General features: G+C 38.7%; 1 protein-coding gene across 3 annotated transcripts; it reads right to left on the bottom strand.

The window, feature by feature from the left end:
- Positions 1-7,390: 7,390 nt before the first annotated feature.
- On the bottom strand, positions 7,391-12,266 carry GPR85 (G protein-coupled receptor 85). 3 transcript variants are annotated; one of them, XM_084896613.1, is made up of 2 exons: positions 11,641-12,266; positions 7,391-10,209 (listed from the first exon to the last, which is right to left on the bottom strand). In XM_084896613.1, exon 2 carries the CDS (start codon positions 10,040-10,042, stop codon positions 8,930-8,932), a length of 1,113 nt encoding a protein of 370 aa, XP_084752739.1. In that variant the 5' UTR covers positions 10,043-10,209; positions 11,641-12,266; the 3' UTR covers positions 7,391-8,929. The 3 variants fall into 3 exon arrangements, with proteins under 3 accessions (XP_084752739.1, XP_084752740.1, XP_084752741.1); XM_084896614.1 differs by lacking the exon at positions 11,641-12,266 and adding an exon at positions 11,303-11,582; XM_084896615.1 differs by lacking the exon at positions 11,641-12,266 and adding an exon at positions 10,941-11,247.
- Between the last annotated feature and the right edge of the window lie 919 nt (positions 12,267-13,185).

Genomic DNA, 13,185 nt, shown 5'->3' with positions numbered 1-13,185 from the left:
TTGGGGGTCACCATAACATGAGGAACTGTATTAAAGGGTCGAGGCATTAGAAAGGTTGAGAACCATTGCCTTAGAGGTTTAAAAGTTTGTTCCATGCTTAAATGTCTCTGGATCTATTTTGTCTGTTGGTTTATTTTGTTCATTAAAGAAATTGCATTTTTAATTTGACTTCTTTTAAAGTGAATGCAGTGTAATTGTATCTGAATTTTTAAAAAATCATGCTCACTAAAAGTTTAAAAATAATACAGAAATTCAAGATAGAAGCAATACAAATTTGTACAAAATAGAAGCACATATTTAAAAAAAAATAATAAAATCAATAGAGAAATGTTTGCACTAATCATATCATTCAAACAGTTACTTGAATTGCTTGATCCAGAAAAGCATTTCCTTGTTATTGCTGGCATTAACATGATGGAGTCAGGCTGGTATTATAAGCCTTTAGGCCTTTTATGAGAGGGTGGTAGGTGCGTTGTGGAGTAAACCATCTCTAGAGAAATAACCAGTGTTTGCAAATTTCTTCCTTTTCCCAAAGAGGGAATTTCTTCCTTTCCCCACAAAACTGCCTTTCACATCGAAACCATCACTTTTACAGCATTTAAACCAGCATTCACAAGTATCTTGAGATGGAGCATGTTTGCCAGTTTCTTCCTCATTTTACTTCCATTGCAGTGTTTGCAAGTTAAAATTTCAAAAATCAAAACTTACTTGTCTGCGCCTGTTTTGGAAATAATATTTGTGATAACATCTCAACTGGGACAAGGCAAAGAAATTTATAATAAAAAAATTCTAAAATAAGTAAACCACATATAAGCCTTATATGTAAATAATATTTATACTTTTTAACTATTTATTTACTACATAGTAGTTAGATAAGGTACTTTGTGAGGGCTGAAAGTAGGCAGATGAGAAGATCCATGAGATTACAATCACACTAGAGAAATCTTAAATAATTAGAGAACATCATCATTATGTAAAACTAATTACACATGTTACATATAACCTATGCATGCAGACAGCTGAGAAATTAATGTGGACCAAAGTGATAAAAGATGAAATTTGAGTGAACTTATGGCTTGAGTCAGATAGCCTGTATGTGGGGGAAATGTCTGTATGTGTTTATGTAGTATCGGTAAGAAATAGAAAATAGAAAAGAAGCAGAGAAGAATATCGGAAAATTAATAAAATGCTATAGCATAAAAGGTCATAATACCTAATGGGCTTTGAATTTGATCTTACGTACACAATAGAGAGAATTAAAGGTTCTTAAATAATGAAGTCAAAGTGTAAACCACCTAAAATATGTATTAGTCTCATTCTTTATTCTTTTTACTTTCATACTTTTCAAACTCACCTACTAATAAATATTTTGGTTCTATTATCACTTGTTCACATCACTGGTATAATCTACCATTTTCTTTCTATTCTTATGTGGCTTCTCTTTGGTAATTAAATGTGGGTGACCTTGTTATATTTTGGTTTCTGAATGAATTGGTTACGAATGATGTCAGAAAGAAAACAAAAAATTTCCTGGCAACAAATGAAAATGAACATACAACAATGTAAAATCTGTGGAACACAGTGAAAGCAGTCCTGGGAGGGAAGTTCAGAGCTTTAAAGGCCTACTTCAAAAAACAAGAAAAAATTCAAATAAACTCTCTAACCCTACAACTAAAATAATTAAGAAGAGAACAACACAAAAATCCCAGAGTAAGCAGAAGGAAGGATATAATAAAGATCAGAGTATTAATAAATTACATAGAGACTAAAAACATAACACAAAGGATTAATGAAACCAAGAATTAGTTCTTGGAAAAGATAAATAAGATTTATTAGCATTCAGCCAGACCCATCAAGAAACAGGACCTAAATAAGTAAAATCAGAAGTGAAAGAGGTAAATTAACTACTGACACTACAGAAATATAAAGAATTATAAGAAAGGATTATGAGCATCTTTATGCCAGCAAACAGGATAACCTGGGTGAAATGAATAAATTCCTGGGAACATACAATCTCCCCAAACTCAACCAGAAGAAATCAGAAAATCTTAATAGTCTGATAACAACTAATACAATTGAAGCAGTAAACAACTAAGCAAACAAAATTCCTGGACCAGATGGATTTACAGATGAGTTTTATCAAACATTAAAAGAAGACCCAATACCTATCCTCCTCAAACTATTTCAAAAAATATAAGCAGAGGGATGATTTCCAAACTCTTTGACAAGGCCAGCATTATTCTGATTCCATAAGCAGATAGAGATACTACAAAGAAAGAAAATTAGAAGCCTATATACATGATGACGATAGATGCTAAAATCCTCAATCAAATAATACCACATCAATTTCAGCAATACATGAAAAAGATCATACATCATGACCAAATTAGAATTATCCTGGGGATGGATTAAGGGCTGGTACAATATTTGCAAATCAATAAATGTGGTATATGACATAAACAAAATGAAGCATAAAAATCACATGATCATATCAGCATTACACAGAGAAAGCATTCCACAAATCCAGCACTCATTTTTGATAAAAACTCTCAGCAAAGCAGAAAAAGAGGGAATACATCTCAAAATAAAAAAGGCCACATATGACAAACCTATAGCCAATATCAAACTCAGTGGGCAAAAATATATTTACTGAGACTACAAATATCACCAAACTGGGATGGAGGAATGGCACAGGCTATCACTTTAAATTAGAAGATGGAATCTCCTTGGTACAAATTACTGATAAATTAAGAGTTCAAATAGTAAGAATGAGGCTCAATTGGGAAGAATGTATGAGGGTTCAAATGGGCAAATTAACAGCTTTAAAAATGCAGTGAAGGATGGCCAGGTAGGTAAACATTGACTCAACGAGTCAATAAATAAAAAAGTATGAAGACCAGTTTATGCATGAATACTAAGCAAACAGGACTCATGAGGTAATTCTTCTATTTTATTCTCCATTAATTATCCCTTTACTGCATAGTGTTGTGAATGCTAGAGTTACAGAATCCAGAAGGTTCTGGAGAGAGTCCGGGGTAAGGAAATAAGTATAAATAATTGGGATGTGCCTGGAAACGGTGATCCTAAAAGGTGGACCTTTGAAGGGAGACCTGACAGCAGACTCCATGAAAAGCCTGTGCACAGAGTTTGGTGACCATCATTTAAAATCTCCATTTTATACAGCACATAACGAAACTGATTTAGAACCGAAGATTGTGAGCCAGATCTGAGTAAAAATCTCCACAGGGCCTGGGTGTGTAGCCCACCTTAAGAATGTGTAGCCCGCTTTTAAAATGTGAGTGATGTATTGAGCAATGTCCTTCTAGGAAGTCATTTGAAAAAGCGATGGATTCTCCTGATTCTGTGGTAACAGTGATCCTATATGAAAGCAGAGAGCGAGTATTAGGCAACCAACTATTCTTTGCTTCCTTCCTAGTAGATTCCCAGTGGAGTGGAGGTCTGAAGGGTGGAGCTCTGCTTCTGCTCTCTCACTTCAGCTCCCATAAATCTCTCACCTTCTTCGGTTATTTTGTTAAAATCAACAACCCCAGCAACCACATTTATTGAGTTTTCACTCTGGGTTTGGTACTGTGCTAAGTGTTTTTTATATTCATGATTTGCTTGTTACTGACTTGTGCAAGCTATTTAACCTCTCTGTGCTTCGCTTTATTTGTAAAGTATGGAAAATCATAGCATCTACTTATGATGATAATCATAAATGAAAAATACTTAGAAAGGGTCTTTGAAGTAAGTACTTAATTAATAATAGGTATTTTAGCTTAGCACAACAAATCTTTAAAAGTAGTAGTTGCTACTACTTACTCCTTCATTTTACAGATAAGCAAATCGAGACTCAATGAGTTAAATTAACTTAAGATTATAAAGTTGGTAACAAACATAATAACCACTTAAACTTTCAAATCTTGTGGTTTTTTAACCTTTATGCCATGTTGGTCCTTCCCTTCTAAGTATCAAAGCTGCAGCCACACCACATGAAATGTCCCTGAGTAGTGGATCTCTATGTTGAACATACCCTGAACATTCAAATCTCTTTATTTGCCTTTTGCTCATTTGATTTTCTCTGTCTGAAATCACCTTCCTCCTCCCATCTTCACAGAGTTAATTGCTTGTCTGTGTTTCTTTAACACTTATCTCACATACAGCATTTATCACATTGTCTCATCATTTGTGTCTCTGCTGCTAGATGGTGAACAATAGGAGACAGCCAGTAAAAAAGCAGCACTAAAGATGCCAGGGTCTCTTTTAAGGGCTTCACAAGGATGCATTCGCTGAGTCCACTCAGTAACCCCAGGATGTGTGTAACCTCCTTTTTATTGACGAGACATATAGGGTTAAGTAACTTGCCCAAGAACATACATGCTGGAAATGATTATTGATTGAATGACGAGTAAGTAAAACCGCTTACTAAAATGATCAAAAAGTCTTTTTATCCTTGGGACAAAATTAACATTCTCAACTTTTTTTTTTTTTTTTTTTTTCATGGAGGAGAAAACAAAATGACTTACTTCTTCACCTCGTGATCGTGACTATCCATATAAGTTAAATGCTATTTTATTGTCTATTCAAAACCCCATAAACCAGTGCATGCATTACAGAATCAATTTTAATATTTGTATCAAGAATCTATTATTTTCCAAACACAGAGAAAAAGGAAACTTTTTTGTCTGCAAGCCAAACTTAAAAACCTGTCTTTTTACCCAGCCAACATGGCTCAGTGGTTAAGCATCGACTCATAAGCCAGGAGGTCATGGTTCCATCCCTGGTCAGGGCATATGCTCAGGCTGGGGCTCGATTCTCAGCGTGGGGTGTGCAGAAGGCGGCTGAGCAATGATTCTCTCTCATTATTGATGCTTCTATCTCTCTCTCCTTCTCCCTTCCTTTCTGAAATCAATAAAAAAAATTTTTAAAAAGAAAAAAACCTGCCTTTCTAAAGATGATTTTGTTGTCCGATGACACTAGGAGGTGGCAAGGGTGTACGGGCAGTGACTGAATAATTTCAAGCCTCAACCACCTGTGGTTTTTTGAGGCCTTTTTCTATAATCACTCAGAGAAAAACTCATTCTCTCTTCTTTCCTCCCCAGTCTTTCAAGGTTTCAGTTCTTGAATTAACTGCCTGATCTGGTGGGAGGAAATCTGGCTTTAAAACCCTTACAATCAAAAGGGCTTGCGCAAGCTAAGGATAGCATCCCTTTGGCAAAAGGAGGTGATATAAAAGCTTCTTCTAAAAAACGAACAAACAAACAAAAAACCCCACAAAGATCCTCAACCAGATCTTATTTATATAATTCTTTTATAAAATTCAAGACTGTTATACTGCAGTATAAGGCCAAAAAACATTAGCTCTTCCCCCCAAAATATTTTCTCCATTGCTTCAATTCTCAATGTCCCTTTAATGTATTTGACTGTGCTTCCTTGTAACTGATGGCAAAAAATGTAATCCTATCGTTTACAAATAACATCTTCGTTTTAACCATTCTATAGACTAATTAGGAACTTGTGCCTCAAAATTAAGCAATTCTATCATTTCAATGCGGTTTTTAAAAAGTTTCTGAGGGGATTGGGAAAGTCACAGAACGCTAGCATGCTCCGGGTGGGGAACAATAAAAATGTCAGCAATAAACCGTTATCTTAGTAGACTCTGGAATTTCCATTCAAAACATTTGTAGGAGAATATCCACAGACATAAAAGTGATGTGTTTTGCATAGAAAAACAAGCTCATAAGATTTTGGAATCATAAATAACCCTAATTCTGATAACCATCTACCTAAATTAATGTGTTTAGCTAGCATTTGAAACATTACCATTGATCATCTTATCATCTGTCTTTTTTTCTTCTTCTTTTTTTTTAATAAGAAACTAATATAAGCTGGATCCTTTCTGTTTGTTTTACTAACAATACAGTCTACGATGCTGGTGGAATAATGTTCCTAATGGTGCACACATATCAGTGAATATTTTTGGTTCCAGCTAGCAAGGGTCCTACAGTAACACCTGCTGCAGCACAACCCCATTACATGGCTGAGAAGGAATATGTGTCTATTATGATAAACACATTCAATTGTATTTGAATTTTGGAGGCCAGACTTTTCAGCTAATAAATTAGGTAATTTGGTTGTACATCTCCAATAAGGGGCAATAGAAGGAGTGGCATGCTTAAATAATAAAGATACTTGCCATTTCATAGTTAATTATCATCTTTGCTTGAGCACCAGGGTAGGCTCCTGGGAGTGGGCATCTGAGTGCCTTCCTTTCCCCAGGCATTCACAAGCTAACTTGCTGGAAGCTATAAAAATGGATGAAAAGACACCTCTGGGTTTCTTGAAGGGACTGAAATATCCCTCATATGAAAGTGGAGATGGAGGAACTTTAACTCCCATTTCTTTCTTATTTTGTGTATGGCATGAATAAGACAGGCATTTAGGATTCCAAAATACAACATGGTGACTGGTCTCTCTCTGTCCTCAAGATCCTTGCTGAATTTTCTACCAGTTGCTCTCTATAAATATAATCATTGGGATGTTTCTACTGTAATTTTTTTTTTAAGTTGGGCGCATAATGTTTCCAGAATATCTTTTGATAACATTTCCTTTATTGGATAATGATTTTTAGTAGCAACAAGGGGACTTTATTGCTAGTTCAACCCAGTGTTGTACATGAGACTGTTTCAGATCCAATCAGCTTTGGTTTAAAGTAAAAATGAGGTCTAATAGAGCCCTCACTAAATCACAACTTCCGCTGTCCTTATATGAGCAGACTGAATAGTATATACATCACTGAGACATTTCATTTATTTTTCCTTATTTATCTTTATATTCTTTTTACAGATATGCTGCAGCAATAAAAATCCTGTTCCATTATTCCTAAACTTATTTTTAAACACAAAAACCCCCAAACAAATAAAAACAATGAAAAACAAACAAAAACTATAACAGCTTGTCTGGTTTTGTCATAACATTATTCATTGTAAACCATTCCTCTTATGAGCTAAATATTTAGAATCCCAAATTTCTACTCTGCCACAAATTAAAATGTTATATTTATTGTATATGAAAATTCTGAATTAACCAAGTACAAAGGTATGTCTCTAAATATTATTGGCTTATAAATTATCTTGAGAAAGATAATTATAATAAGCTATCAAATAATGCTTTTACAGATAATATAATTTGTTGGTATATCAGATTTATGCTCTCTATCATTCGTGCATTTCCATTTCTAAATTATAATAATAATAATAATAATAATAATAATAATAATAAAAACATATTAAAGCTAGTTTTCCTAGTTTGTGCTTGCTTTCCAGGCCCAAAAAATTTTCACTTGTCAAAAACTGCAAAACTTATTTTAAAAAAATAACAGGCTACACAGTTAAGTTTTGGCAAATGCAACTTTATATTGAAATTCACACATCTGTATTTTAAAGAATGAGACTCACAGACTCTAATATATTTTTAAAATACCAGAAATCATATTAAAGCTTTCACAAGTTAAATCTGAAATAATTTAAATGACAAATACACTGAATGTGCAGAAAGTATAAACAAGACTGTGCCCTCTGTAGAATAAACACTTCACAAATTGTGCGGGATGTCATACTGAGGCTGTGGTCTCCCCTTGACAGCTGACTAAAAATATAAACACACATCAACTGCCTGCTTCTTAGAACGTACTAGAATGAGTAACACAATCTCAGTATTCCAATAATATGCACCTTAATTTTAAAACCACGTGAGGAAAAAGAAAAGAGTATTAATGCTCTTCCAGGTCTTCCAGATGCATGAACATGACCAGTTATTGATTTGATTTCCCTTGACTATTTGCTCCAGTACTAAGATGAAAGATATTAGATAACTCTTCAAGGCAACATATGTTTATTCTGAATTATTAGAACAGCTCAATTGTACCATCAATGTTGCTTTCCAGGCCAAATAAAAGTGAATTGGGAAGATTTTGTACCAAATCAACAAAAATCAAATAATACAGTTCAATGCTAGCAATTTAACTGTAGGTAAGTAAAGTGGTATTTAGTAATAGTAATGTATTAATTTTTAAAAAGTAGATGCTAGCTCCAACTGGTGTGGCTCAGCAGTTGAGTGTCGATCCAGGAATCAAGTAGTCAGCAGTTTGATTCCTGTTCAGTGTACATGCCTGGATTGTGGCTCAATCCTCAGTAGGGGGTGTGAGGACACAGCACGTCAATGATGTTTCTCTCTCCTCAATGTTTCTATCTCTCTATCCCTCCCTCTTCCCCTCTCTCTAAAAATCAATAAAACACTTTTTTTTTTTTTTAAAGTAAATTCTAATTGGAACCAATACACTGCTTTGGAATGGTCCTCCAAACATACAAGGTGATTTTTAAAAAATGTCACAATCCAATAATTCATGGCATATCTTTAGTGGATTATGGTACTTTAAGTCCCCAAGTATTTTAGTATTTGCAAAACAATAATAGTATGAAATGTTTTAAACTCTTCAAACGTCTAAAATTAGTTTTTATCAACATATTTACCTCAAGTCAACTTAACTTATTAAGATGTCCAATGCTAGGTGTTTTTTTTTTTTGTTTTTTTTTAATGTTTTTTTCATAAGTAGTGATATACACAGCATTTAGCACTGATACTTAGCACCTGCTAATTTCATTACCTAGTTTTCAACCACATAAAGAAACTGAGGGCAGTGGTTCAGTCCTTTGTTCATTTCAGACCTCCAATGGGGCAGTCAGCAGGATCACTCTGAGATTGAAAATAGGATGACAGGTGAACAATTGCAAAGACTGCAGAAAGGTCCCCGAATCCTTACAACCACTAATCCCATTCTTGATCTTCTTCTCAAGATATGGCTGCAGGCCACAACTGCTTAACGGAGAAGGTCCGTGTTTCAGAAGGCTAAAGATTTACAGATGCTCCTTCATATAACACAGTAAGGTTCCCTTGGTAACCTGGACTTTCTGCAGTAAAGAAGGGTTGTGCTGAAGCAGCGTCTCAGCTCCCTGTTGGAGAAGATGCAGACAAAAGGATTGATTCCTGCTTGGGCAAAACTCATCCAGACAGCGGCTGTCAGAAACCCTCCGGGTACCACAGGCCCTCTGGCAAACACTCTCCAGTAGCAGGCCACCAGGTAGGGGCCCCACAGGGTGAGGAAGAGAAAAGTCATGATGTAGAACATTCTGCTGATCCTCTTTTCCATTTTGAATTCGTCTAAGACCAGCAGCCTTCTTCTGTTTGTGGGGTTTGCATTCTGCCTGATGCCCAGCAAGGTGGGTGGCGTGGGGCCCCTTCCGAACCCGGAGAGCCAGTTGGCAGCTGCCTGGCCGCTGGCTCCCGGGCCGTGGAAAGTCCAGTTCTGGCTGACCGCCGCCACAAACTGAACCGGCTTCATTTTCCTCCGATCGTGGACAAAGAATATCAGCTTGAGGTAGACAAGCTGCGTGGCGAGGAGGATGAGAGCGAGGAGCAGCATAAATCCCAAGGAGTCGTTGGCCCTGAAGGAGCGGTGCTGGAAGGTGCACTGATCCTCCTCCCTAATGAAGGAGTAGGTGCCCACGTCTAAGACCGGGGGGAACGCCATGGCCACGGACAGAGTCCACACCATGCAGATCACGGCCAGGCACGTCCAAAACGTCAGCCTCTTGGTGTAGAAGCGGTGGTGGGCGATGGCCAGGTACCTGGTGACGCTGATGCAGAAGAGCATGAACGCGGTGTGGAAGCAGGACAGCACCCCCAGGAAGGCGATCACTTTGCAGGTCAGGGTGCCGTAGGTCCAGGTGGAGCCGTTTTTGACGGAGTTGAACACAAACGGGAAACAAATCGCAGACCTGAGGACATCGGAGCAGCCGAGGTCCAGCAGGAAGTAGTACGGTGCCCTGTGCAGGGTCTTATCTTTCACCAGCAGGACGGAAATCAGAAGGTTGCCCACCACGCTGACTCCTATTATGAAACCCAAGGAAGTCAGCTTCAGAAAGGCTGTGAGAGGAGAGAGATTTTGCAAAATGTTGTCAGCTGCATGGCTATAGTTCGCCATAGATGGATGGAGGATAAAGAGACAGCCTCAGTCAAGTCTCATGATCTAGACAGAACAAGGGAAAGACAGATCCGTGCATTTTCCTGAAAATGTAATCCACCAAGAGAATCGATCCACTCTGCTGTCATGCTTCCTCTTTTTTTCCATTTGATTTGCCATCAGAATATCTAGGGGAAAAAAGAGCTTGATCAGGTATTAAGTTAACAAGCAATGAATGATGTCAGGCAGTGCTAACACAAAGCTGTTGGTGTATGGGAAGTAAATAAAGTTTTCATTTTGAATATTATGATTTGCTTTAATATTTTTGCTTGAGAGTTCAGACAATTAGCTTGCTTCGTTTTCCAAGCTAGATAAACTTAAAAATGTTCCCCTTTTGGAGAACATACTTTTTTTTTTTTAGACAAAAGGGATAATGTTCCACTATCATAAAATATGCCACTCTAGGAATTAGTCATCAGTGTTGCAATGGAATCTTCAAGATTAATAATAGAAGACAGAGAGGAGATTACATTTATTTGAGGTCTATTAGTATCTGTCAGTATTTTATAGGCACCTCCCCTGTAGACATGGATCCAAAGAACCATTGCAAAATATTTGTCTTTTAACTCATGTGTCACCATTCATGCTGCATATTATAAGTGTATTTGCTGCTTCCTTAGAGTATAGTTACATTAGGTTTCTAAATTAATAGGAAATTATCCCAGAATTTGATGTGATTTAATCTTTTGTTTCCCCACTCCCACCCCACCCCATTTTTGGCAAATCTCTTCTCTTTTAAGCACACATGAGTATTAAAAATGGTTAATGCAAATACTGGCCAGGGAAACACACCCGGAGGAATAATGGGCTTCCATTTGTAAACCGTGGATGCCTGGATTCAAATAAATTTAACACGAACCTGTTATTTCCTGATCAATTAAGCCTCCCCATTTACACTGATCATCTCAGTTGCACATCGAAAGTAGCTTCATTAAAAAAAAAAAAAAAAAATGCACATTTTCTTCTCGGTGCCTGGGAACCACACCAGGAAAATCGGCTTCCTCCGTTATTTCCGCTCAGCATATTCCCTCTGCCACTTTTCACTCGCTCGGAATATGCTGATGGTAACCGGGCAAAGCTGCTCCGATGGTTTTAATCCCCCCACCGGCGCGTCCCCGGGTAAATACCGACCTCATCATGCAACATTACGAAACCTGGAATCCGCCACCCCTGGATTTATAACGGGGGGAGGAGGGGGCGGGGGAGACATGCACTACATACGCGAAGATGGTGCGAGGAGATCGCTTCTGTGCTGCAAGGGAGCCGCTTCCGGCGGCTCGCGGGCCGCGATCCCTCAGTCTTGCAACGCTTTCCAAAAATGGAGCTTTGACTAAGCCCCGCGGAAGATGCATTGTCTGAATGTGCCCCCATTGTGTAATTTATTGTTTAAAAAAAACACAAAAAAAACAACAACACAAAAACCACAAAAACCCAAACCAAACCAAAGCACAAAGCCTTCCCCCTGGGGGGAAGGGGGAGCGCTTTCCCGGTGACCCTGCAGCTCCCCGGCGCCGGGAGCCCTCCTCCCCGCTCGCTTAACCCCGAGGACGGCCTCCTACCTGTTGGTGCTGGGCATCCCGACAGACTATAGCGTCTTCTGTCTATAGATCGCTGGCTATTTTTTATTTTTTAATTTTTTATTTTTTTGGCCTTAGTGCTTGCACTGAGCATCCAGGCAGGGCTCGGCGGCGCCTGCGCGCTGAGCCTCCACGAGCTCCAGCCGCGTCCTCCCCGGCGCAGCGGACGGACGGCCGGCCGGCCGCGCTCGGGGTGCGGGCAGGGGCCGCGGGCCCGGGGCGGACCGGCTCCCGGGACCGGCCCGGCCGGCTGCATGTCCCGTCCTGCCGGACTGGCCAGACTAGGCTTCTGTATCCCTGCGGTCGCTCCTGAACTTGACCCGTTCCCGCATGTGAAGTGGGGGGACCGCAGACCCAGCCCCCTTAGGGCCGCGCCCGGGAGGCCACCGGCCCGGGGCGCCCGCCCCGCTCCGCCAGGACCCTGGCCTCCCGGGGACGTTCCCTCCTTTCTCTCCCGAGAGGTCCGGAGCCGTGCCGCTGGCCTTTGCATTGGCAAGTTACAGGGGTGGGGAGGGGATGGGGGAAGGCAATAAATCTGCAAAAAATGTAAAGGACTATTCTTCGCCTTTCATCCTAAAGAGCAAGTTTTCCTTCTTGCAAGTACGATTTACCAATAGGTCGGTAACGTCAAAGTTCTGGCGTGTGTTCCCCTTTGTTATTACTGAAGAAAGACACCAGGAATACAAAGAATAAGTAAAACTCACACCCTTCTGAAAGGCCCAATGACACCAGGGCATCCCACATGGCCTGACACCTGGGCGCCTTAGGGATGGATGCCTCCCTCCAGAATCATGCCTTTCCTCATGTTACCATTTGCGAAGAATAAGAGATTTTAAACAACTCCCCACTTCCTTTCATTCATTCCCAATGAAAAATGTCTGTTTCTCACCCATACTTATTTGCTTTGTAATAATCTGTGAATGAAACAGAAAAAAATATGGATCTTTACAGTAATAATCTGATGTCCGAACAGCAATAAAATACCTCATTGTAGGGTGGTGAGAGTGTGACACGCAGGGAAATTTAAGCCAATCAGCATACAGATAACATGGGTTAATTTACATGTTGTATTTCTATTGGCTATGCCAACATAAAGCTTAAAAATACATACTTCACTGTCATGATGTCACACTCATTACACAAAGCCCTATTTTGGTAATACTGAAATTATTACATTTTCCTAATTTGTTTTCGGATATCCTAAATTCGTTAAAAAAAAAATGATATTTTTAAAAATAAAATATATATGCCCTAATCAGTTTAGCTCAGTGGATAGAGCATCCGCCTATGGACTAAAGGGTCCTGGGTTTGATTCTGGTCAAGGGCATGTGCCTTGGTTGTGCAGGAGGCAGCTGATCGATGTTTCCAACTCTATCTCTCTCCCTTCCTCTCTTAAAAAAATAAATAAAAATGTTAAAAATAATAAAATTATATATATATATATATATATATATATATATATATATATATATATATATATATATCACCTAACTCTAACATTCTTTCAATATAGAAGAATCAATCCTA

Source organism: Pipistrellus hanaki (assembly GCF_964339955.1).
Source record: "Pipistrellus hanaki genome assembly, chromosome: 10".
NCBI classification, from domain to species: Eukaryota; Metazoa; Chordata; class Mammalia; order Chiroptera; family Vespertilionidae; genus Pipistrellus; species Pipistrellus hanaki.
Note: the sequence above shows the minus strand (reverse complement) of the source record. Positions and strands in the feature narration are given on the sequence as shown.

Excerpts from the sequence above, each read along its gene's own strand:
- GPR85 (XM_084896613.1), bottom strand. The coding sequence starts at position 10,042 with ATGGCGAACTATAGCCATGCAGCTGACAACATTTTGCAAAATCTCTCT.